Source organism: Bicyclus anynana, chromosome 8, assembly GCF_947172395.1.
Source record: "Bicyclus anynana chromosome 8, ilBicAnyn1.1, whole genome shotgun sequence".
NCBI lineage: Eukaryota > Metazoa > Arthropoda > Insecta > Lepidoptera > Nymphalidae > Bicyclus > Bicyclus anynana.
This window is the reverse complement of record NC_069090.1, coordinates 4,130,064-4,157,007: the sequence shown is the minus strand read 5'-3', so window position 1 is coordinate 4,157,007 and position 26,944 is coordinate 4,130,064. Positions and strand designations below refer to the sequence as shown.

The window sequence follows — 26,944 nt, the reverse complement described above, 5'->3', positions numbered from 1 at the left end:
ATAGTTTAAAAAGAAGGAAATCTGTAATGCAAATAATAATAGTAAAAACATATGAAATACATCATATTTGAATTGAATTAGTGCCCAAAAGGTTTTATTTTGATTAAATACAGGGTTTAAGCTTTTAAAGCTATTTTGTCATTTTTGCTATGCAACAACAGATGGCGCCACTAGTTTAACAATTTAACCACTCCATATTGTAACTGACGAGCAATCGAGGAACTGCGCAAGTATATTTAATAGCTGACATAATATATTATTTGTATACTGTGCAACCGTTTGCGTTTCGATTTAAAAAATGTTTTAAGTTAAATTAAAAAAAAATTGTGCTTAAAGATTATTTATTCATCTTCGCCACTATCTTATACTGCATTGTCAGTTAAAAGTCAAAAGCCAAAAAAAAAGTCAAAAATCATTTATTTCATATAGGCTTAGTTTACAGGCTCTTTCGAAACGCCAGGTAATAATATTAAACTTAAGATAATGGTGATAATAATTATTCGAAAATAAAAGTTACGAGGGTTCTAAACGCGCCTTGATCCGAGAAGAGCCCACAACAAACTCAGCCAGGTTTAACCTTTTTTATTTTATCCATTTAACACCATTTAACAATAGGTATATAAGTAGCCTGTCACGTAATACATTTAATTTCCAAGCAATTTTCCCGTTTACGTATACTTACTACTTAATACTTCTTCTTACTACTTCTGTAAGATTACGTTTAATAATAATCTTAATATGAGATATAATGATCCCAGTCAAAAGTTAACTTGTCATTAAGTAAAACAAAAATATATATTTATACAGTAAACAATTCCTCACCCTTAACTCCACCCACTTGTCCAACAGCCGCCTACTGTTGAACTCACAAAGCAAGCCGCCTCTGGTGATGGCGTACGTGCTCTCGGCCGCCTCGCCGCGCCCGCACACCACGTCACAGAACTCGTTGTCCTTCTGCTCGCCGAGGATGGCTGATCGGCCCATGAGGGGCACTGGCTCTTTGAACTGGAAATATTAAAAAAAAAACATTTCAATATTTGTAGACTGTTTTAATAATAATAATAATTTATTTCAGAATTACAAATCCATATATTGTTAGTATATTAGTAGGTAACATTTTTATCTTACTTATTAAATTAAATTAGTACAGTTAGTAACATTGGAAATTTTTAATAATATTTTAAAACAACAATCAAGAACGCCCTATAGCTAGCTTCCACACAGTATCCTAGAATCGGGCAGTCGGGCCTAGCAGACAATACCCTTAGGATGCCATTGGTGCTAGCACGTAATCTCTGTAGGAGAGACACCGCTTTTTTACGCCTTATTGCAAAATAGTAGATTGTTATACAAGGGGCTAAAATGACCCATTATATACGAGGTATTTTTAGGGCCTGAGACGTAAGTCGAGGGCCGCCTAAATAGAAACCGAGTATATAATGGGTCTTTTTACAGACAAGAATTAAAAAAACAAAATTACTTTAGCCCCTAGAGGCTAATATTGTTGTTTAGCCCCGCTGTGGAGTGGTAATATGACAGTGTTTTTGAGCAAGAGTAGTGAAAAAGTCATTTGTATGCGCGTCTACGAACATTTTTGAGGCGCCATGGCAGCCTCAACGGCATCCTAAAGGCATTGTTATACTGAACACGCAAGGCGTTATAGGCCCGGCGCGTATATGTCACCCACAGGCCACCGGTATAAAAAGTCAGAACAGAGTTTTAAATATATAAATAGATGAACAGTATTTTTTATACTTTTATAAAGACAACATTCATCAATCTCCTATTAAAAAGTGGATACACCAAAACTCCCACTCAATGAGTGCCAAACACAACTTCTTGGCACTCAATTCAAATAGTCGCATTTGCAAATTTCGAATTTTATTAACCGACTTTAAAAAAAGGAGGAGGTTTCTCAATTCGACCGTATATATATTTTTTTGGATATTGGACTATCTTTTTAAGGCCTTTAGGAATTTTTATAAGAGGTCAATGACAACAGTATATTTTTCTATAGTTAATATTACTAATATCATCATATAAATCATAAAATCTGGGTAGATTTTATGATTTTTATGATGGAGATGGATGGATATGATGGATGATGGCCTGAGGAGCTTTTTATCAAACACAGTGACACAAGAGTTTTATATATTACATATATTTTCAAAAATCAGCATTCACATATTATGCAAATCATATTAATCATGCAGACAAGTTTATTACTGTCTAGCTTATCAGTGTATGCAGAATAATTCAACGATTATGAAGCTACAGCTGATATCAGTTTTACAAGTGAAAATTCTAGTAATTTGTGACTACCATGAAGTCATTGTTTGCATAGATATACTATTCAGCAGTGAAATGAGTAAGAGGTTTGTCTCTGTAATTCATAATATTATGCATAAATGCTTTGCGTACCCTGAGAACTACTTGTTAACTTGTATTGAAGAATAGCCTACCCAAGTCAAAGATCTTGTGCAAGTTACTATTTTTAAAGCACAACAAATTAAAGCACAACAAAACTATTTTTCTGATTATCTTTACCGCGATGATTCTAAAGTAGCTACAGTAATTTATATTTACAAAAACTATAGATATTATTTAATATTGTGGCATAATTAATTTTCATTTACTTATTGACTAACTCTGTATTCAACTGGAAACATTTATATTAATTGATTATGAAACACGGCTAAAACTCACGTGATATTAGGTCGGAGTATGCCCGACTAGTTTCGAACCCATACGGGGCCCTTAAATTCTAAAATAGAAACATTAATAGAAACTTAAATTCTAAAATAGAAACATTTATATAGTCACCTTAGCATTTCTAGAATATTCCAGGTACCAAAACTTGACATGCCTAAAACCGACTGTGACGAAGTAGTTCCCGCTTTCAGAGAAACTGACTGCTTTGACTCGTGATGACACCTGAAAATAAAATTAAACTTTATTTACATTTGTTTGTAAGCATTAAGTCTACATTGTAAAGATTTTCAGACAGACTCTTAGTGTTCTGTCCGGTTTATTTCGAGGTAGATTTTGTCGGCGACTTCGCTTAGGTCATTGTATTATATTATATGTATTGTTTTGTCAAAGGATGGCTTTGTCTCACGATTGCATCCAAATAATTACGACAAGACACTGAATTTTTAGGAGCTCATAAATTCCTTATGGATATTTTTTTATTCTATGACTATGTTTAGGTACTTGAAATGAGCTTCTTAAAAATGGTACAAGTTTTTTCTGCCCATACCCCTGAAGGTTTCTAGGCGGCATCGTACCTGAAGCCTAACCCACCAGACCAGGCCAGAGTCAATTTAGATTAGCTTAGAGATTAGAAATCCTAAACTGGCCTGTGAATCGAATCCAGAACTAGTTCTCTTTGTGAAAAAACTTTGTTGTTTCTGCTGAGCACGAATCTCCTCTCAAAATGAGAGGGGTTAGGCCGATAGTCCACCACGCTGGCCCAATGCGAATTGGCAGACTTCACTTAATTAAGAAAATTCTCAGGTATGCAGGTTTCCTCACGATGTTTTCCAAAACTAATAACACAGTTAAAAGTAATGTATACCTTATTACTTGCAAGCTTCAGGTTGGCGCGCCAGTCCCAAACATTGACTATCATGTCATGCTGCGAACCGACCGACACCAGATACTTGGATGACGTCGAGAAAGCCTGGAATATAATTAATTACTATTTAAACCAATGGGTAACATACTGTCAACAGTCCTTATTACTCTAGTTTGTGAAATAGGATACTATGATGAAAAATGTATGTGTGTAAGTATAATGGAAAATTCAATGCAAACTTTATCATCATTAGCCAATGGATTTATAGCTTGGCAAATTCGTTCGTTACACTCCTGATGCCCCGCGCGTTCGACTTCACACCCGAGCAGTCCTTCCCTCCCGTCAACCGCATATCTTCGGAGTGTCATCAACGAACTTGCCAGACAGAGGCCTGTGTATGCTACACAGGCATCTGTCTATACAGAAGTCCCATCCCCAAAGGGATTTTTTTAACGCAAAACTGAGTTATGTTGGATCATTAAAAATGGCCACGGGATCTCTTTCATACTCAACCGCCTCATAGAAGCGTGCTAGAAGACATAGACATACTGCAAGGACTTTCCAATGCAATCATGTTGGTATTCCATTTAATGACAGATCCTGTCCTCTGTCCAGTGTGGGGTTATCAATTTTATCATTTAAATTTTGAGTTATGAAACATGATGGTTAAACAAGACTACAAACAAAAATATATAATTAAACCTTAGACTATTAACCTATAGACCCGCAAAACCTAACAATTTAACGTAAGACACTTTTGTGATTATGTGAGCGTAAGACCTAAGCTAATTTCACTTGCCGACACGCACACGAGCGTACTTATCGTAGCGTAGAAATGCGTCAAGGGCTCCCGTTTCGGAGCACATAAAACAGTCTTACGAATGTGTTATAAATCTATGATTTAAACCTAAATAAAGGATTTTTATTAATTTTGATAAAAATTATAACCTACCACACAATTAACTCCGTGCGTATGTCCCGGGAACTCTGCTATCTGCACTGCACCAGACGCGGTCGGGTCCTGCAAAAAAAGAACAACATAAAGTCATATTAAAATACTTCTTTATCAGACTAATAACCTATAGACCCGCAACACCCAACAATTATTCACTCCAAACGTTAGCCACTTTTGTGACTATGTGAGCGTAAGAGCTAAGCTAATTTACACACACAAGCGCATTTGACGTAGCGTACCGATGCGTCAAGGGCTCCCATTTCGGGGCATATAACACTGCTTACAAATTCTGCGACTACACACTATCTATGTGTTATAAATCTATGTCTTCTATCTTTTTTATACAGCAAAATACAGAAGATATGAGTCCAAGTGTCTACCGCAACATTTATAACCTATCTCATACAGAGAAAGTAGTTTCTCTATTCCACTCCACAAAGGTTTTAGTGCCGCAATAGAATCACAGTAACTTTTACTTATAATAGACAAAGTAATATAATTCCTCCACTATAGCTATAAACTTATACAGCTAGCACTAAAACTGTACTACCTTATAGGACTGAAGCGTGATAAGAATAGCTTTTCGCGTAGGTACGTCGTATGAAGGAAAAGCATTAAAATCTTTACAACAGAAATGGCGTATTCCGTTTCAAAGCATAAGGCAGTGCCGCCGTCATAAACCTAGAGTGCGCAAACAATACACAGTGTGACATATTTCTTTATATACAACAGTGTACCAGATGTTATGGAACATAATATGTTTTTATAGAATTTAGGATGTGTCCCTATAGTATGTATGCACCGAAATTCAAGTCCGTTCTGAAGTTACAACATGCAGAACTCCGCAGAATTAGAACTGCCTTGATCTAGTGTCATATGTGGCTTGGAATCACGAGGTTCTGGTACTGAAGCTGAGCTTTTCTTTCTTTTATGAAGTTTTCAGGAACTCAGCCCGCAGTGGAAAAGTGGTGTCGCACCCTCGTGCATTGGAAAGCATGTTAAGCCGTCGCTGCCAGTAATTTATTTACATTAGATAGTGATCGTAAAAGAGATTAAAATTATCACTCTAAATGCGGTCATGGCTGGTCTAAGTTCCATATCCCCTCCCATAAGGAGGGATGATCTGGCCCTCCACCACCACCACCATTATCAGCCATAGACACACTGCTGGACATAGGCCTCTTGCATGGACTTCCAGGCACAACGGTCTCAAGCCGCCAGCGGCCCTTGCGACCGTTTAAATAGGCTGATAATGATGAACTGTGCAAGTGTCATAGCCCCGCTGAGGTACGTTTTTGGACACTGCGCACTGCGCAGCCGTACGCGTCGTATTCAAAGCAGACCTAAAGTTTGGCGCATACTATACAGCTATATCACATCGGCAACAAGTTAAAGCGCACACGTATTACTAATTGCATTGTCTTGTTATGAAAATTTTGATGCGAAAAACAAATAGTAACAAAGTAGTTTAGAGCAAAACTCCTTTGCAACTTATGCAGCAACTGGTAAATAGATACCAACTCCTTTTGTAAACTATGTAGGCACGAGTACTTCAGCAGTATTATTAAATAGCACTTGTTAGTCCAACGTCCGTAACTCAGCAAGAATAGGCCGCCATTCGCTAATAACATGCGAGTCACGTTCCGTTTGTGTTGGAGACAAACCTAGTGTCGCTAAGAAAACTTCTATATTTGTTTCGCTTATTTGTACGCGCGTGTACGTACCTGCGCGTGCAGATTGTGACGATGCGGTCTAAGGTACACTGGAATTATAATTTACTGTACAATCACGATGACTTGGCTCGTTCTCATCCTTCCAAAATAGCTTTACTTGGCTGGAAGATTGATACTAAGACCAACGCAGCGCAAAAAATATTTTCTAAGGTTCACTACTTGCTTACTGCGGCACGGAGAAGTGACACTACCACATCCTACCTCCCAACCCGTTATTGAGAAGCTAGAAGTTCCCATACTTGTACGGCGGGCCCATGGTCGCACTATCCGTGGCCAGGTACCGGTGAGGTCGCTGTGAATGACGCTCTTCCGTTACGCGTTAATTACAATGGGTTGTCGGTTTTTCCCCCTCTTATACACTTACACCTACCACGCTGCTAAAATCGCATCAGGATCTGACCCCGCTGGGCCATTGAAATAACGCTGACAACATTCAAATCGTCACCAACCTGGCCTGGCCGCACTCCCCCGTGGCCAAGGTGCCGACCGTCCGGTGAGAATGCCACACATGTGACACTACTTCCCTCCGGGACGCGTTAATCACGAGTGAATGTCGGTTATTCCTCACTTTTAAACTTGAACCTACCGCTGCTCCGATGACAGCTACACCACCCCACAAAGGTGTAACGTAAAGGTAAGCTCCAAATAACCTCTCATATACCAAAGAAATCATTTTGTAGTGGGCCATTCAAATATTGATGACTACATTCAATACGTCACAAACCTTTCGCTCTTCCGCCACGCTTAATCACTTGGGAGTATATTTTTCTCTCTATTTTACTGACTAAATTCAAAGTATCACAAACCTGCAGGTCCCAGAGCCGCACGAGCGCGATGGCTCTTATAGACTTATACCTATCGCTGCTCCGATGACAGACTGCTACGCCACAAAGGTGCAACGTAATGGTAAGCTCGAAATCCCCTCTCCAATAACGAGGGAGAAGACCTAACCCTGTGTAGTGATCGATTCATAGTATCACAAACCTGCAGGTCCCAGACGCGCACGGCGGGCGCGTGGCCACACTCCCCCGTGGCCAGGTATCGGCCGTCCGGCGAGAAGGCCACGCACGTAACACTCTTCCGCGACGCGTTGAGCACGTGCGACTGCCGGTTCTTGCGCACGTTGTACAGTACCACCGTGCATCTGAGGGAAAAGAAGACCAAATTATTAAGATCATCATCATCATCATGTCAGCCGATGGACGTCCACTGCAGGACATAGGTCTTTTGTAGGGACTTCCAATCATCACGATACTGAGCCATCTGTATCCAGTGAATACCTGCGACTCGCTTGATGTCGTCAGTCCACCTGGTTCAATTATTGAGATGCTTGGAGGCAACTGGATCGGCTATCATCTTCAAATGAGAAATATTGTACCAAAATCATTATCAGCATATTTTAATGGCCCACTAAAAGGGTCAATCCTTCCTCCTTTTAGTAGAGGGGAAATATGGAGCTTAGAACCACTATGGAACTCCAATGCGGGATGGCGGACTAACCAGACCATTATCAGATAATTGGCTTAACGTTCTCGGCTTACTGCTGAGCTCGAGTCTCGTTAGGCCAATAGTCGACCACGCTGGCCCAATGCGGATTGATAGACTTCACACACGCAGTGAATTAAGAAAATTCTCTGGTATGCAGGTTTTCTCACGATGTTTTTAGACATGTGATATTTAATTTCTTAAAACGCACAGAACTGAAAAGTTAGAGGTGCATGCCTCAGACCGAATTCAATTTCACACCCTCCGGAATCTGAGGCAGAGGTCATATCCACTGGGCTATGACGAAGGTGTGCCTCAGTCATTCTCCCAACTTCGGGCTGTTAACTAAAACCTTAAAGAAAAGAAAAACTCAGTATTTCATATGCTTTTCGAATTCCAAGCAGGTTTTAATGTTGCAAATCTAAATATTATATAAATTTACGAAAGAACTTGCTACTTAAAATAAATAGATACTTCCCAAAGTAAATATATGTTATTTCAACCCAGACCCGACACCTATTATAATCATTAAAAGTATTCGTAATTCCAACAACAGCCACGATGGCATCCGTCCGTGAGAAAGGCCGCACATTCGGCGCACATACAAATAAGGCTTTACCTTAAAACTGTTCATATTAACAGGAGGTAGCGATAAAAAAGGCAGCGAAATAAAGCGAGAAAATAACACTATTAGAGCATAAGGTTGTTTTGGCCAGACCTTCGTAATTTTAACTCCCATGATCCTAGTAATACACAGACGAAAACTTTTGGACCGCATAATCTCTTTACTGTAGTAAAAATACAATCTTATAAAAATAATTATTTTTCTCATTATTTATGTCGCATATTTGTAACCACAAAAGCAGAAATAGAAGAATTCCTGTTACTTTTTTATATTCTTACTAATGCAATAAGCTTATAGATACCAGAATGATTACCTACTAGTGACCATAGTTCTTTTAGACCATACTTGAACAAATTCAAATTGTTACTTGAAGTACTGAATTTAAACCCATACTCGCCAAGAAGAACAACATTGTCGTTTGATTATTATTATTGTTTGTTTGTTTGATAGGACTGTTGATGAAATATGTACGACCAAATAACACAGTGTCAAATAAAATCATTCGACAAACAAATCAGTAACTTAGAAAATATTTTTAGTTATGGGACTTTCTTTGAAAAAAACGCGTTCCACTCATCACTGAGACCACACTACGCCATAGCGTATACCATGGTAAAATCATGTAAATATTCACATACCTACGAGTACATACGAGTGCTTGCGAGCGGTTATCGGGTAACCACTTGGTATGTATTGTACACCGTCGCGCCATGGGACTTGTGGGGTGGTATATGCATGGTATCTTGATATGAAATGGTTGTAAAAGAATAATAAGTTTTAATATTTATAGGTACAATAGTTAGTTAATCTTTGACTTGCATAACGTTCAGTTGTTTCGTCATTGCAATGCTTTACTATACTATGTCACCTGAGGTTAAGAGACTAGGTATAAAGTTTCAGTTGGAAGTGCCACAGAACTAAACAAGAAGATTTTTTTAAACCATAGCGCTAATTAATTTCATCTGTTTCAGTACCCAGAAACAAGGTGAAAAAATCAAAATATCGAAATCAAAATACATGTATTTCAAGTAGGCTCAATTCACAAGCACTTTGAAAGTTTTGACTATTTGTAAATACTCTACCACCAGTTCGAAAGGGAGGTTCTGCAGAGGAGCCGGAAAGAAACTCAACAGTTCAAAGTTAAAAAAATCATATAGAACCAACTTAGCTAGATATTTAATGAATACAGCAAAGTGACAAAAAAAGAAAACTGAGTTTACACGACTATACATGTTAAATCTCAAATAGCTCTTACAAATATAAAAATAGATCCGAAATTGCCATTATATCTCCGTTCGAAGCAGTATCGCACGAACTTGTTGCTTAGGGAAGGATAGGTTATTTTAGAAATTTTAGTCATGACCAAAAACTTGACTAAAGGTTTATAATCTGTACATACTTTATTTCGGAGTGGATAGATCATATTACTTTAAGAGTTGAGTTTATTGCCGGCTTCTTCTAAGCAGGACCTGTGAACCTGCACTCCGAAACAGCAGGTTGATAGGTTCTCAGGGTCTTTACAAATAACGTCAACTTACCGTAACTTAAGGTTTCAAAAGTGATTATAAACTAAGCCTAGGTCATTATCATCATCATCATCATCATTAGCCGATGGACGTCCACTGCTGGACATGGGCTGTTACATGGACTTCCAAACAAAACGGTCTCGAGGCGCAAGCCTAGCTACTTGAAATAAATTGATTTTGATTTTGAGTACACACCAACCTTCCAAATTATTGGTGTCCAAAATACATGGATAATATTTTCAAAAAAAAAACACAAAAATGTCTCAAACCGCATAGTTAGTCACTCTCCGACGCCGCCATGAAACGGCGCGGACAATTTTACGGAAGAGGAAACCGCCGGGGTCGTTAAACTGTGGCGAGTTGTATTGTGACGGCTGTTATTACGTTTGCTGACATTGCTATTATTGTTTACTGTAAGCAGCTTGGACTAAACACTGCTGTGAAGCTAGAAGCTATATTTATTCGAAAGTTTTCGCTACATTGCGATCTCTTTTGACGTTGAGACGACGCTGTTTTAGATACTCGTAGGTACTTTGAACAATTGACTAGGAAGGAGTAGCGAGGTTATATTTTAATCCTTACAATACGGTTTGCATGTTTCTATGTCCCATTACATAGTACAGATCTGCGGCTTTGTCTTATAGAAAAAGAGGGAACTGTAGAGCTTAGATCTACCACACTGTACCGAGCCGCCCACCTTGGTCCGTGGGCCATGGGAGGTGTATGGTTGGTTGGTGGTGGTTGGTTAGGTTGGGAAGTCTGTATGAGCCGTGTTAGCCCAGTGAATATGACCTCCGCCTCCTATTCCGGAAAGAATAGGTTCGAATCCGGTCCGGGGCACCTCCGACTTTTCAGTTGTGTGCATTATATGAAATTAAATATCTCTCTATATAAATAAACGTGTCTCAAACGGTGAAGGAAAACATCGTGAGGAAACCTGCACACCAGATAATTTCTCTGCGTGTGTAAAGTCTGCCAATCCGCATTGGGCCAGCGTGGTGGACTATTGGATTAATTCTGAGAGGAGACTCGAGCTCAGCAGTGAGCCGAATATGGGTTGATAATGAAGATGAGCGTGATGAAAATCCTGTAAGTGCCAGACCTTCGTTACTTTTAGCAAAGCATAAAGTTTACTTACAGTCCATACATAGTCTTTACAGTGTATACTGTGTGTATAATGACATACCTTCAGTTTGTATAAAGTGACAAAATATCTAGCCATCAGAGGCTACATGTACAGTGAAACACAAAGTTGGCTTAGTCAGCGAGTTCACTTAGTTCACTACAGGCCAGGCTGCGGGCCACCTATCGATTTAAGGGCGCGACCACACCGCTCCCCGGCCACACCCGCCTGTCTGTATGTACATACTCAATTACTCTAAAAGTCTAAAACAACCCCTGTCCTATTAAATACTCCGAAAAGCGCCCGTGGGGTGAAATAATGAAGTGTCTTTGTGATGCGCGTTTACATAGCACCGTAAGGGCATAAAATGTAATTTTGTACATATTGGATCCATATTTTTCTATTAAACATTTCTGTTTTCATTCTAATATTTTTTTTCTGTTTGTTATAAAGTAACATAATAGATGCATGTACCTACTATGCGAACATTCGAAATTTCCTAATCAGGGGTGTAAAAATTATCAAAACAGATAGAATAGAGTTTATAAAATTAATGGTTACTTTTTAAACTATTACTTAAAAAAATTAAACTAATATTATAAAGCTGAAGATTTTGTTTATTTGTTTGCTCAGGAACTACGGGTCCGATTTGAAAAAATCTTTCAGTGTTCGAATATACCCCATACCGCAACAGCTGATGTGCCTAAATAACAGTAACTAGTACACCGAATTTCAAATCAATCGGATCTATGAAAGTAAAGCCCTTTTTCAAGTAGGAAATAAGCTAATGGTTATTCAAACGCAGAAATAAATGTTCATAAATTGTAGCTAAGAAACATCTTTTACGTCAGCTCTCAAACCAAAAAAACAAAATGCATCATAAGCAATCCATTCGGTTAGAATTATACCACGACGTTGTCTACGGACCCTAAAACAGAAACAAACTATAAAACTTCCCCCTAACAGTATTAGTGGAAACTAGCACTCATGCGGGATAGGGACAGCTCAGGCGTGCAGGGAGCTCCAATTAGCCAATAAAACTGGGGGTTGATGAATTTTTTAGCGATGCGCCTAGACGCCCCTAATGTAATGAATAGCTTTAACATTCTGACCAGGAGGGTAAATCTCGTAGGGATAGTTTTTTTTTAAACAGATGCATCAGCCATCATAATTCATTTTCTTTTTGTAACTTTTTATTGATAAGGATTTACATAAGAGTACCTAGTTGTTAAACACCTAGTTGTAAAACAGCTAAACAAATGTTTTTTACTGTTGATTAATTAATAGTTATAAAACTTAACAGCCACAATGTCCTAGAAATTGCGTGGTCCTACATTATCTCGTTCCGTCGCTCTGAAATTTTCATTTCCTGGTAACTCAGCTACCAGAATCAAGAATTTTCGTAAATAAAAAAGTTGTTCGTCTCATCGAGATGAAGTTACTAACTTGTTAGTAATCAAATTTTTCGATAGTAGTATCAAGTGTACAAAATGGTCTAGAGATCCCTGACTTAAGCAAGAAATTAGGTATATATTTAAATCGTAGAACGCTGAAAATCATCTTTTTCTTTACTATTCTATTTCTAATTTAATATTATAATCAAGGGACGTTAAACCACATCAAACTTACTTATCTGCCTATTTCTTATAACATTTTGCCAACCTTGGCTTAAAGCTTATACACGCCTAAAATAGGAGCACGTAGGTCATAGGTTATTCAGTCAGCGTAATAAAGAGCAGTTTTATTATTTAAGCATATTCTTTTATGGTCTAGTATTTTAAAATACTTGGAATTTTTTATTACCCCAAAGTATAGCTTATGATATGGGTAATAAAGCAACTGATTACTTAATATACGTATACATACAGTGACGTGCACTTCACAGACGTAAAAATGTACTGCCTACCCTCAGGACTCATTACCAATCTGTATTTTTTTTTTTTTTTATCTTTATTTTAGGGAGCTGAGTCCATTTTGGACTATGCCGCTCCGTAAGGCCGCCTTTGTAATAATGCTAATAAATTAGTTAATTACCTTAAACTTTTCCTATAAAGCTGTAACAGCGCCCTGGCCTCCTCTGATTGAGGATGTGCCAGTGCGCTATTACAGCCGCCCACCTCTCTTAGTGCCGGAAATCTTAACAGTACTTCCCGTCGCACTGCCTCGTTTCTGACACACTCCAACAACACGTGGTAGATGTCCTCTGGCCTGTCACAGTCTGGGCAATTTGGTGACGGAACTTTTCCCATCAGGAAACCAAACGTGTTAGTTGGAATGTGTGCAGATCGGAGTCGCAGGGTATCAACAACGTCCTTTCGGTTAAAAGAGCAGTTGTTAATCCAGCTACTAATTGGTTCTTGTTGGATGGTACGAAACCATATACCTTTATATTTTGAGCGCAAGTCGAAGTATTCATGCCACATATCATTGCATTTGTTCTTTACCAAACTTACACAGTCAGAATAACAAGGAGATACATACATTAAATCGCCATCATATGTAGCTTGATCAGCCAATTGATCTGCCCTGCTATTCCCGCTAATATTGAAGGAGGAATTTTCTACATACATTTTTTTTGGTACGTGTAATGTCTACCTCATAGTAGTTAAAAACATTGTGCCCACCACTGTATAATAATGTATGTAATACATAGACAAGTACTTATAAAATATAGGTAAGCCATACAGACACTGGGAAACATCATGTTCATCACAGATATTATCCAGTTGTGGAAAATCATACCTAAAGGTGCTGATAGACTTGAGCATTCGTGCGAATGTAACATCACAGAAAACTACGAGAACATTTTAGCGAGCATTTTATCAAACGTTCTGGCGAACATTCTAGCGAGCAGATTTGCTTGATCGCATCGAGCGTTCGCTAGAATGATGCTCGTAGCAATATTTGGCTCTATGTTTGGCTCGGCTCGTTGTTCAGTTCGACAAATATAAAAACAGCGAATGCTCGATGTTCTGTTACAAGTGAATGATCAAGTCAGCATCTTGAATGCAGCAGACAGCTCACTACCCACTGCTAATAGATGCAATAAAACATCGCTGGGTCGTTACGTCAATATATTATGGCATCTTTGGTTCTCATATTGTGGTGCATACAAAACAGTCAAATGTGGTCGTTGACCACACCTCGCATGATAATGATGCAACACCGCGTCACATCCGTGCCCTAAACTTTATGCTAACCCTAAGGAACGTGTACTGCATTGATAATAATAATTTTATTCGATACTAGCTGACGCCGCACGGTTTTACCTGCGCGCTTTCCGTTCCCGTAAGAATACGTGGATAATATATAGCCTATAGTCTTCCTCGATAAATGGACTATCTAACACTGAAAGAATTTTTCAAATCGGACCAGTAGTTCCTGAGACTAGCGTGTTCTACCAAACAAACAAACTCTTCAGCTTTATAATATTAGTAGATATTATACCTACTCTTAGATCAAATTTGGACAAGCTTTTTAAAGCGTAATATCTGTTACTCGTTACACATTATTATAACAAGCCCGTCTGAAGATCCTTTTTTAGGGTTATGTAGTCAACAAGGAATCGTTACAGCCACCCTAGCCAAGTGGAACGTCGATTCTCTTTCTACGATCACTAACGCTTCGAAAACTAGAAAAATGAATGGGAATCTTGATCACGTGACCTGTCGATAGCAAAAAAAGGGGGGGGGCAATTCAGAAATGTCCGGTTGTCCGCGGTTTTGCTAGGAGACTATTGTGTAAGATGTAATTTAACATGAGCATGTTCATCATGTTCATGTTTTTTTTTTTGGAGTACCTTCGCTAAATGCGAGTAATACTCTAGTCTTTGAGTACAAAATATATCTACTTAGTAACTCAGTATCGCCCAGTATTTATTAGTACATTTCTTGTGAAATTCAACTACTTAGTTAATGTAAACAAAATTATGCCGTAAGTTTGCACTGATGTTTGTTAACCTCTTTTTGAAAGTCGGCCACAACAAGTACGTAGGTCAACAGTTTTATACTTCTAGGTACTTATTTATTTTGAATTATGTAATATGACTTTGGTGCCTAGACTTCGCAATACTAGACCAACTTAGATTAACGTTACACTTCATGGATTATGAAGCCGAAGGACAATAAGATTAAAACTTTGTCCTTTTGCGTTACATACCATATCCTAAATGGTAGGAGACTTTCAGCTATTGATTATTCTTGCTAGTAGTTATAAAAAACCGGACAAGTGCAAGACAGATGATCCTATACGTACAGAACCTTCGGTCGCTCACCGAGGGTTCTGTATGTATAGGATCACTAGCTGACGCCGCGCGATTTCACCCGCGTGTTTCCCGTTCCTGTAGGTATACAGGGATAATATATAGCCTATAGCCTTCCTCGATAAATGGGCTATCTAACACTGAAAGAATTTTTCAAAACGGACCAGTAGTTCCAGAGATTAGCGCGTTCAATCAAACAAACAAACAAACAAACTCTTCAGCTTTATAATATTAGTATAGATTATAAATAGTTCAGGAATCGAACAGTTTCTGCAGAGCTTTTTCCGAAATTCAGCTTCAACTAGACCCCCCCTGTTTTTTAAGATTTCATTACAAATGTATAGTTTTTTTTTGTACTTGATGTCTATAACGATGTTACTTGCTTGCTTGAATTTAGTTCTAGGTCAACGGTAAGTACCCTATGAGTTTTGAGTGCAAAAATGCGTTTTTTACTCAATAAACGGCCATATCTTTCTTGTAAACTTTACTCGTGAAAAAGTTTACCTACTCCTGTAAAATGCACTAGCATATAAACCCCAGAACCGCTATTTTTATAAAGAAAGTTAAGACTTACCGGAGGAAAAGCAATTTCCTTAAGTACGTCCGCAATCTCATCAGCAAATGAAACAACACACGATCACATACATAGATAGCGGCACAAGAACAGAAAAGGTTTTGTGCCCAACTATAACTTCTATTGCATGAACATAATATGGAATGAGTTTTCACAAACCAGATACTATACATTTTCATATGAAAGTTTTTTCAGTCATCTATACTAATATTATAAAGCTGAAGAGTTTGTTTGTTTGAACGCGCTAATCTCAGGAACTACTGGTCCGATTTAAAAATTCTTTCAGTGTTACATAGTCCATTTATCGAAGAAGGCTATAAGGCTATATATTATCCCCGTACTCCTACGGGAATGAGAACCACGCGGGTGAAACCGCGCGGCGTCAGCTAGTCGTTGATATGATTCTCGTTACAATTTTTAATTTTCTAAAACCTAAAACTTCTGAAGCTTTAAAATACTAAGGGCAGGTTTCACCACCTATTGATAAGTGTCTGATAACTTATTCAAAAGTTTTGCTAGATAGCATTCATCATTATCAACCCATATTCGGCTCACTGCTGAGCACGAATCTCCTCTCAGAATGCAAAGGGTTAGGTCAAATAGTCCACCACGACGGCCCATTGCGGATTAGCAGACTTCACACACGTAGAGAATTAATAAGAAAATTCGTCCGGAGTTTTCCCCGATAAAATAAGCTTATTAAATTATGTAATTAGATTTACTTTACACATGCTAGAAATAATTTCATAATTTTTGACCAAAAGTAAGGGCCATCTAGCATAGGTATTTCAAATCCAAAATATTTAAAAAAAAGTTTTAGCAAACATTCAAAGGAAAACCCGCCGCTTAGAAATAAAACAGCGCAATATAATCCGGGTGGCTTAGCATTGGCCTAGTAACCTTTAACTGCTCCAACTATCGAGATAACAAGTTAATCTTAGATGCACGATATTGTTCAAAATGCAGGCGAAAATAAAACTTTGTGGCAATCAAAGTAATCTAGAATGTGCATTTTATATTTAAGAAATGGCAATAAAAATGCCATTTTGACGTAGGTAAGCTCCTTGAGGTTAGGTACCTACACCGGAAGAAATTACGATCTACACTCTAGATCGTAAACTCTTTCTACCACCAGATTCTAAAGGTACATACATTTATAATAAGGTAAAGTTTGTGATATTACAGGGGGTAATCTCTGTATTTGCAGAACCGGTTTAGAAAAGTCTTTCAACAATAGAAAGCCACGTTATTTATGTGTGTCATAGGCTATATATTATCCTCGTATTCTTACGGAAAAGTGAATTACGAGGGTGAAACCACGGGGCATCGGCTATAGTTACTGTAGTTAATGATAAATTCATTTTGTTTTCTCATAGCCATTGGCTCGCCGTAAAAAATAGTAATGATGACAGACGCACTATCATGAGAGAGTTACAATTTTTATAACCAGATCAAATTCATGGTACATATTTTCAATTTTAAGCTCCATATCCAAACCCAAGTAGGCTCAGTTTACAAGCACTTTTGACACGTCAGTTGACTATTTGGAAAGATTCTACCACCGGTTCGTAAGGCAGATTCCCGAGAGGAAACCGACAAGAAACTCAACAGCAGCATTTACAATTGATGACAAACGTTACAATTTCTTATAGTTTTACTTCCTGTGTGAAGGTGGAAGCTGATCCAATGGCCTCTAAGCGCTTTTATCTTTCTCGCCTGTCCCTCTAGTAGGCCATTAAAATAGGTTAATAAAAATGATCATTTTGGCGAAAAATAAGTGAAAGAAAGTATTCCATACCCTGCAGGATAGGCCACCAGCTCGGTGTTGGGGTCGCAGTCTAGCGCGGCGTTGCTGCTCACTGTTAGTCCGAGGACCGACTCCAACTTAATCTGCGAACAATACAAACACACGGTTACTATACAGCCCATTGTTTAAATTGTACGTCATGGGTCATTTTAACACCATACATTACAGTCTAATCTTTATACAGGTCTCTAATAGACTGATCAAGCAAATGGTCCACCTGTAGTGCATCGTGCGACCAACGACATATTTCGTAAACAGAAACAGACAAATTTCAACCAATGACGGCGCAACCGGTAATGCCTCTGTCTCTTTCATTGCGTTGGGACGAAAGGGACGTGACTGTGACAATTCCGCCGCCATTAGACGAAATTTTGTCTATTTCTCTACATTAAGTCATATGCTAGGCCCCGTGATGTTAAGTCATAAAACATAAAGTCGAATTAAGAACCTCCTCCTTTCTTTAAGTCGGTTAAAACCTATAAACAGAGTAACAGTTCGTAGGGCAAGGACCACGTTCTAAAAATGCTGCCTTATTTCCATCAACTTATTTTTTATTAACCCTCAAGACAACCAGACCATTTAGACTGGAACTGAATACCTAATGGTGCTTGACTGTTATTTCAACAAGAATTATCGAGTTTCACACAGTTGAGTGATTGATTACTTTTAAGATGACAATAAAAGTAACGTGTTAAGAATGGTTTAAACTATAAATGTAGTGTGTAAACGTAGAACGAGTTTTTTTTTTTTTATTGTTTACAAGTTAGCCCTTGACTACAATCTCACCTGATGGTAAGTGATGATGTAGTCTTAGATGGAAGCGGGCTAACTTGTAAGGAGGAGGATGAAAATCCACACCCCTTTCGGTTTCTACACGGCATCGTACCGGAACGCTAAATCGCTTGGCGGTACGTCTTTGCCGGTAGGGTGGTAACTAGCCACGGCCAAAGCCTCCCACCAGCCAGACCTGGACCAATTAAGAAAATCTCAATCTGCCCAACCGGGGATCGAACCCAGGACCTCCTTCTTGTAAATCCACCGCGCATACCACTGCGCCACGGAGGCCGTCAAAACAACTAAAATACTGTTAATATTATCAGCTAGATAACATCGAGCCTTGAAGTTAACTGAAAAAGGTAAGGTATATGTAAACAGTTTAAATTAGGTGCAAATAGAGGTGCAAGGTTGTCCTCACCATCCAAACATCCTAAACCTTGAGCGTAAGGACAAGTTCACATAACATTATGTAGTGCTACATTTAATACCCACTTAGATCATGGTAATGAGATAAGCCCGCCTTAATATAAGCCTTTATTTCAGCACAGACGATATTGTGTGGTACATATTATCTTGTGTATTTCAAATGTTACTTTCTCGTTTTAGCTGAGTTTGTTATGGGGTCTTTTCGGACGGTTTTTTAATTGTTCGATTTACCTACTTATTACCATGTTAATATAATATAACCAGACGTTTCAAAAGTGCTTGCAAACTAAGCCTTCTTGAAATAAATGAATTTTTCTATCGGAAAAAATCTTATGGAATAGCTATAAAATGTTTTTATGAGGAGACCTTTAGCCTATACAAACGTATTAATGCTAATGTAAGTTTAACTTCTAACTCCGAATATTAATGACGTCACATCTCACAGGCCCGCATCTTTCGCACCAAGGACGACCGGTTGCCATTTTGTAGTATCAAGTGTTATGCGACCTTGTGACACAGCTGGTTTTTGCAAGTGTATTTTTAGATGTGATTTTTGTAAGTAATATTTAGTTTTGTTAACTGATAATAAGTATTGTTAACTTGTTGACATACGATTGATTAATAATTTATTAACCAGTTTAACCAATAACTACAGGTATTCTTAAAATACGAATATCATTTAATTATTTGAACACAATAAACATATTTAAGGTACAGCATCCATACTAATATTATGAATGAGAAAGTAAGTCTGTCTGTTTATCCGTCCGTTAGTTACCTTTTCACGGCTTAGCCGCTGAACTAATTTAAACGAAATTTGCTATAGAGATTAATTAGATCTTGGAGATTAATTAGAACATAGGCTACTTTTTATCCCGCGGGATTAATAAAACTCAGAAATTCCCGCGAAAGGGGTCGTGGACTAGTAAGTAACAAACATATCACCATGTAGCAACTATGTCAAAAACAAATCCAAAACACATTAGCAAAGTAACACCTTTCATTCAAAATTTTCATTTTACTAAGTTACTAGCTGACGCCGCGCGCTGTCACCCGCGTGGTTCCCATTCCTGTAGGAATACGAGGATAATATATAGCCTATAGCCTTCCTCGATAGATGGGCTATCTAACACTGATATACCTTATCAAATCGGAGGTAGATCCTAAGATTAGCGCATTCAACCAAACAAACAAACACACTCTTCAGCTTTATATATTAGTATAGAAGTATAGATAATGCCAAGGGAATCACAAGCAGAGCCACAAATAAGAGACTATTTAAGAGACAAATAAGAGGCAATGTCACACAAGGCAATTTTTAAATGTCACACAAGCTTTTATACATACAGAGCGTATGTAGTGGTGTCTAGCTAAACTGGCCTGGATCCAACGCAACCCGGTTATCCTTCCACACTTTCAAAGCCTTTACAAAGACGCGTCGAGCGTCCTTGCCATATTATTAAACGATCCTTGTATTGTGTCTCTGGTCCTTGGCGCACATCTCAAGGTTTCGCTTTGTTAGAGACCTACTTACCTACTATACATTGTGTATGTAATGTGAGCATACGAGACCTACATGAAAAACCGGGATAAATACATTTACCGGGATAGTTTCTTACAACTAGTTAGCTGGTTGGATAGTCAGGTGGTTAAACGGATATAGAAATTTAAAAAAAAAATTAAATTTTGACACAATTCACAAACTCCAACAAACTTTAAATCGTAAATACAACAAGGTTAACTTGTTTCATTGAAGAGTTGTAAACCAATACCATAAATGCATTCTTTGTACGAATATTGCAAAGTTAATTAAGTTTTAAAATTAAGTAAAGTACAAAAATTCAGCCCACATGCCAGTAAGTGCTAGTAATAAACATAGAAAACTTCCTAAAAGCATTTTGATAAAATTTGTTTTTATCACTTTTCTTTTTATGATAAAACAATCAGACCACCCGCGGTTATACTCGCGTGGTTCCCATTCCCGTGGGAATACGGGGATAGATTACAGCTTACGTTCTTCGATGACAATGTAGCTTTCCTTTGGAGAAAGAATTTTTCTTCTTACCTCCATATTATTAGTTTAAATAAAGTTTGCGTACGATGCATAGCTAGATAGTTAATTATGCATTAATGCTAGTAAGGATAAAAGCTCACATCATATACATATACAACAATATATAAAAATGAATTGCTTCTTGTTCGTTAGTCTCACTAAAACTCGAGAACGGCTGAACGGATTTACCTTATCTTGGTCTTCAAATCTTCGTGGAGGTATAGGGAAGGTTTAAAAGGTGAGAAAAATTAGAATAATTGCCGGGAAAACCATAAAAACAACCCTTTTCTATTTCCCATACAAACGTTTAAGAATCTAAGGGTAGGGTATGGTAGGGGTAGAGTAGTGTAGAGTAGGGATAGAGAAGAAGTGCACATAAGTCAAAGCGAAGCTTGACCGGGTCCACTAGTACAACAATAAAATCAAAACAATGAAACTGCAACAAAATGCAGGTGTCGCTATAAACAGGAAACCACACGAGCCAAAGCTAAACCGGTCGTCCTTAGCACATTCAGAGGCCTTGTGTACATTCGCGTCCTTGTCATTTATCTCACAAGGTCTTTTGCACAAATTTTGCAGACTTTGAGAATTTTATCAGAGCTTGCTTGTTAGCTGGAAAAGTTTGACATTAACTTTTTGCAGTACAAAACAAAACAAATTTTTAGATAATCGCACGTCAATTTCGATTAATAACACCGTATTTTTTCTGTAGATTGTGAACTTTCCAATGAACGTTGAATGTTGCAATTAAAATTAATAATCGTAACGGAACACTTTCACTAAGTGTAAATCAAGATCGATTGATATAATATATCTTCGCTAGTTGGACCATTACCCAGGTTACAGATGCCATTTATTTCGCAAAACTTTACGGAAAACGATATTTCCCTGCTCAGAATAAGGAGTTTCCATGTAGCTTCTCATTAATATAAATTGCGGTGCTTGTCAGTTACTGTACAACTTCAAAATTTTCCAAATTTTCGAGTAGATACGACACTTGAAAATCTTGTAAACCGCCAGAGCTCTTGACTATTATGCAAAATAGTCAAGAGCTCTTGGCGGTAAACTACAAATTGGCCAATTTATACATGTATCTTTCTAATAGTATAAACTCGAAATTTGTAAGATCTCCTTAATCCAGCCTTCTTGCAAAATCCATTATTGTCAGACGTCTACCAACTACCCCCCTGCCAATTATCAACTATATTTCACGATGGTCAAAAATTTTCGAGGTAAGCCAATAAAACGTTGAGATGTACCTTCTGATGAACTTTCATCTGTATATCACGAAAATGAACGAGCTTCCCAAATCCATTTCGTTCACCCGCTTCGAAAATTCATCGTTGTAATCCAAAAGTCGATTATATCGAAGGAAATATAACAAGACAAAAACAATATTTTACAAACTCTTACAATTAGAAAGCTCTCGGATTAATTTCGCGTGGGTGAACTTCTAACTTGTCTCGTGCGTCTTGTGTTGAAACGATTCTCTCGGCGTTTCGTCACATGTTATTGAATGGACCTTCAGATTTGCATAACTTGTTAAGTGTATTACATTATTCCTATTAAGTATGCACTGGTTTGATATTTTTAACATTCTTGTGAGAGTCATAATGCATACTCATTGTTATTTACAACGAAAATACACAAATATTTATGATAAAGTTACATTTCGTAATCATCATAGTTGTTTTAATGGACCATTACAACCAGCCTAAGCCAGCATCCTTATGAAAGAGGGAATTTAAACCAAGAGCCTCCAATGCGGGTTGGCGAGACTATTTTAGGTTATAAATTTTTGGGTTGGGTATAAAGTTTGACTACGCAACGATCACAATCAGATGTTATTGATAATGAGACACACGACCATAGTTGGGTTTTTTTATGCAATACTTGCGCTTGACTACAATTAAACCTGATGGGAAAGCATTAATGCGGTCTAAGTTGGAGCGCGCTTACCTAGAATATGCCTATTCACTCTTGCTTTAAAGGTATTCAAATTATAAGTGTCAGAAATTACGGACGCCGGAAGGGCATTCCAAATATTTACTGTACGAACTAGAAACACAAACAACATCACAACTTTAGGCTGGTAATGGAAAGAAAAGCTCAACATTTTATAGACCGACCGACCCAGGTCTTCAAACCATTGACGCTCACGATCTGAAGCCAGATTTTATCACTAGACATACGTGACATTTTATTTGTCAGTCAAGAATCCAAATCGAACCGAATTTAATTCTAAGCTTAGATTAACTATTTTGTATTATGGACTAAAAGCTTTAGATGCTTGCTCATCATCTGAATGTTATTATTTACGCCTAAATGAAAGCAAGCGCTCCTATTGGTCAGTGACATGGAACATACTCATTACGGGTGTGACTGTTGCGCGAACTCGGACTGCGCACAAAAAGAAGCTACCATTTATCGATTGCAAACTGGATATTTAGATAGACGTGTGAAGTGACTGTTTGTTTTGAATGTTTGTACAAATGTTTATTACGTAATGTACTCGATGCATTTTAAATGAGCAAATCGCAAAATGGATAGTACATATTATATGTTGAAATTGGTTATGATATATAGCCAAGATATAGCCGTTTTTAGTCATTGGTGTTTGCAGGTATTACGATTATTTAAAAAGTCGAAAGCGGTACTTTTATGGCATATGCTATGGTTATTTTCAATTACTAGTTATGTGTCGGTACGTTGCTTATAGAATCTATTAATTTTTCCAACACAGCACAGCTTGTGTAGAGCATGATCTTTCCTTGAGTGAAGTTCATATTACTAATCATTAATAACTTGGAAATATCATAATAAACAAAGGTTTTTTTTACATCACCATCACTAAGGCCTAGTTCAGTCTGCTTTAGTATTTTAAAACCAAAAATTGTTCCTACTCGACTAAAATACTAAAGTAGTCCGAACTAGGCCTAACAACCCATACTCCGCTCACTTTCGAACACGAGTCTCCTCTCAGAATGAGAGGGGTTAGGCTAACACTATAATAATAGCTAAAGAACCCTACTGTACGCGTATTTACCATACTCTTGAGCAGTCATTCTTAATTTCGCAAGGTAAACAACGATCACTGATGTGGAAGAACGTATTATTGTGTTTGCTTAGCCGTGAAGCCTTAGCAATGGCAAACAGTACGAGTAAAGAGATAATTCCTATGGATCCGATTAGCTACCGTTACAAATCGATTACGCGGATCTATACTATAATTACTATAAACCTGTGACCTTGCACTGTGTCAACGACTTGAAATAAAACAAATGTCTACGAATTCTTTTTCTTAATCATCATCATCATTATCAACCCGTATTCGGCTCACTGCTGAGCTCGAGTCGTCACTCAGAATGAAAGGGGTTAGGCCAATAGTCGATCACGCTGGGCCAATGCGGATTGGCAGACTTCATACACGCAGAGAATTAAGAAAATTCTTTGATATGCAGGTTTCTTCACGATGTTTTTCCTTCACCGTTTGAGAAACATGATATCTAATTTCTTAAAATGCACACAACTGAAAAGTTGGAGGTGCATGCCCCGGACTGGATTCGAACCCACTCCCAGAGGCAGAGGCAGAGATCATATCACGTTTTCCTAATACTGAGTGTAATATTGATATATGTACTAGCAAACGGCCAGTGGTTTCATTCGCATAGGTTCCACCTTCATGATAAAATATAACCTATGTAGAATCAATTGTAGAATCGTCTTTATCCGATCACAAACAATTATACGTAGAAGTATGCAGATGTGCGCCACAAGAACTTCAGCGGGTTCAGTATACTGCTCTTGATTACGATGGCTTACAAAAGAGTTCTTCAGAAACTAAACCACCTATAAATGAAAATTTTGAATGTATAGATAACTACATAAAACAACAAGTAAAACAGAACCATATAGTGAAGAGCAAAGTACTAAATCTGCCACAGAAGGATTGGATTAATAAAGATATAATTAAAGCGATAGACCGACGTAATAATGTCTGGAAAAGTCTAAAAGAAAATAGCAAAAATGAAGATTTATTAAGCAAATATAACCTTGAAAAAATAAGTGTGAAAGAATTGATTAAGGACTCTCAAAAAACCTACTACACTGAGGAATTTAAAAAATGTTTTAATAAACCTAAAAAGATGTGGGACTTAATCAATACTTTAGCTGTAAATAAAATAAAAAATAACTGTGCACCCCCAAAATTGAGCACTTCATCTGGCATTATTACAGATGGAGATAAAATTTGTCAAACATTTAATGATTTCTTTTTAACTGTAGGTACAGAACTAGCTAACAACATTCCACATAAATATCATGCACATTTAACTCATACTCTTATGTACAAAGAATCTTATCATCATGATATAACTTTAAGTGAATTCGAGCCATGTAGTCCTAATGAAGTAAAAAACATTATCAACAACTTAGACAGCAATACAAGTGCGGGTATCGATGGAATCACCTCAAAAGCCTTGAAATGCCTTAAAAATGTAATTGCCTCAAGTCTCGCAAATTGTATTAACAAGTGTCTCACAGACGGGGTTTTTCCTGATAGCTTGAAAATTGCAAAAGTCACTCCAATCCATAAGGCTGGGTCAAAATCCGATCCCAGCAATTACAGACCCATATCAGTATTGCCCGTAGTCTCTAAAGTTTTTGAAAGAGTTATATATAACAGATTAAATAAATATTTAAATGAAAAAAACTTTTTGATTGAACAGCAATATGGGTTTAGGCCAAAATCCAATACAATATGTGCAGCAATTGACGTAGTTACAAAAATAAAAACTAATATAGATAGAAATCATGTGTGCTTAGGAGTGTTTATAGACCTAAAAAAAGCATTCGATACTGTGAGCCACCCAAAGCTCTTACAAAAACTAGCTAACATCGGGGTTCTTGGGACTGCACTAACCGTTTTTGCCTCTTATTTCAATAATCGTAAACAAATAGTACAAATATCTAAAAATAAAAGCAATTCTCAATTAGTTACTTGCGGTGTTCCTCAGGGCTCGATTTTAGGACCATTACTTTTCCTTATATATGTTAATAACATAATAAATCTTAACCTATCAGGACAGCTAACCCTCTATGCAGACGATACGTGCCTATTTTACTTTGCACACTCTATTCATGAAGCAATTGCACAAGCTCAAAGTGATTTAGACAAATTAAGTCAATATTTCTTGTATAATCTTTTAACAATCAACACTACTAAAACATCTTACATGATATTCAAAGCTAAAAATAAAAAAATTCTAGATTTTAACCCACTTACAATCAACAACATTAAAATTAAAAGATCTCATGCAGAAAAATATTTAGGCCTAATAATAGATGACAAGTTGATTTGGGACTCTCATATTGATCAACAAATTTCAAAATTAACATCACTAACAGGTGTCTTACGAAGAATATCGAATTGCATTCCGTACAAAGTAAGAAAAACTATCTACAACGCTCTAGCAAAGCCACATTTGGAATACTTAATAGAAATTTGGGGAACTGCTGCACAGACACATCTTAACAAATTACAACGCACACAAAACAAATTAATCAAGACACTATTTCATTACAATTTTTACACACCAACAAAAGATCTTTACACTAAAACAAAACTGTTCAATATCACGCAACTATACACATACAATACCTGTCTCATAATTAAAAAAATCATGACCAACACACTACATTCTACTATAACATTTAAGCATAGGACTAACAAGCTCAATCTCAGGAATAAATATAAAATCAATATTTGGCGACCACGGACAAAAACCTATGGAAATAAAAACATATTATGCGAGGGTGCTCAGTTATATAACAATCTGCCAAACTCCATTAAGGAGTTAAATAACATAAAAGCATTCAAGAAATCGATTAAATCCTACATCCTCACAAACTTGGACAAAATATTGAAAAAACAATGTAATTAAAATTTTGTTACAATAATGCATGCTGTCTGCAAAAATGACGATATGTTAACTCTAAGTTAAGTGAACAGTACGTTCTTTTT

At 37.4% G+C, this 26,944-nt stretch overlaps 1 protein-coding gene across 9 annotated transcripts in view; it reads right to left on the bottom strand.

Annotated features, from left to right (window-relative positions):
* The window catches only part of LOC112058620 (mitogen-activated protein kinase-binding protein 1), a 134,309-nt gene that overhangs the window by 35,658 nt on the left and 71,707 nt on the right, over positions 1 to 26,944 (bottom strand). For all 9 annotated transcript variants that reach the window (XM_024099533.2, XM_024099528.2, XM_024099534.2 and 6 more), the window contains exons 3-8: positions 17,658 to 17,749; positions 7,250 to 7,409; positions 4,530 to 4,598; positions 3,578 to 3,682; positions 2,824 to 2,934; positions 823 to 1,005 (exon numbers count right to left, since the gene is read on the bottom strand). In XM_024099533.2, coding sequence (XP_023955301.2) covers positions 823 to 1,005; positions 2,824 to 2,934; positions 3,578 to 3,682; positions 4,530 to 4,598; positions 7,250 to 7,409; positions 17,658 to 17,749 — 720 coding nt within the window. The remainder of the gene's footprint in view (positions 1 to 822; positions 1,006 to 2,823; positions 2,935 to 3,577; positions 3,683 to 4,529; positions 4,599 to 7,249; positions 7,410 to 17,657; positions 17,750 to 26,944) is intronic.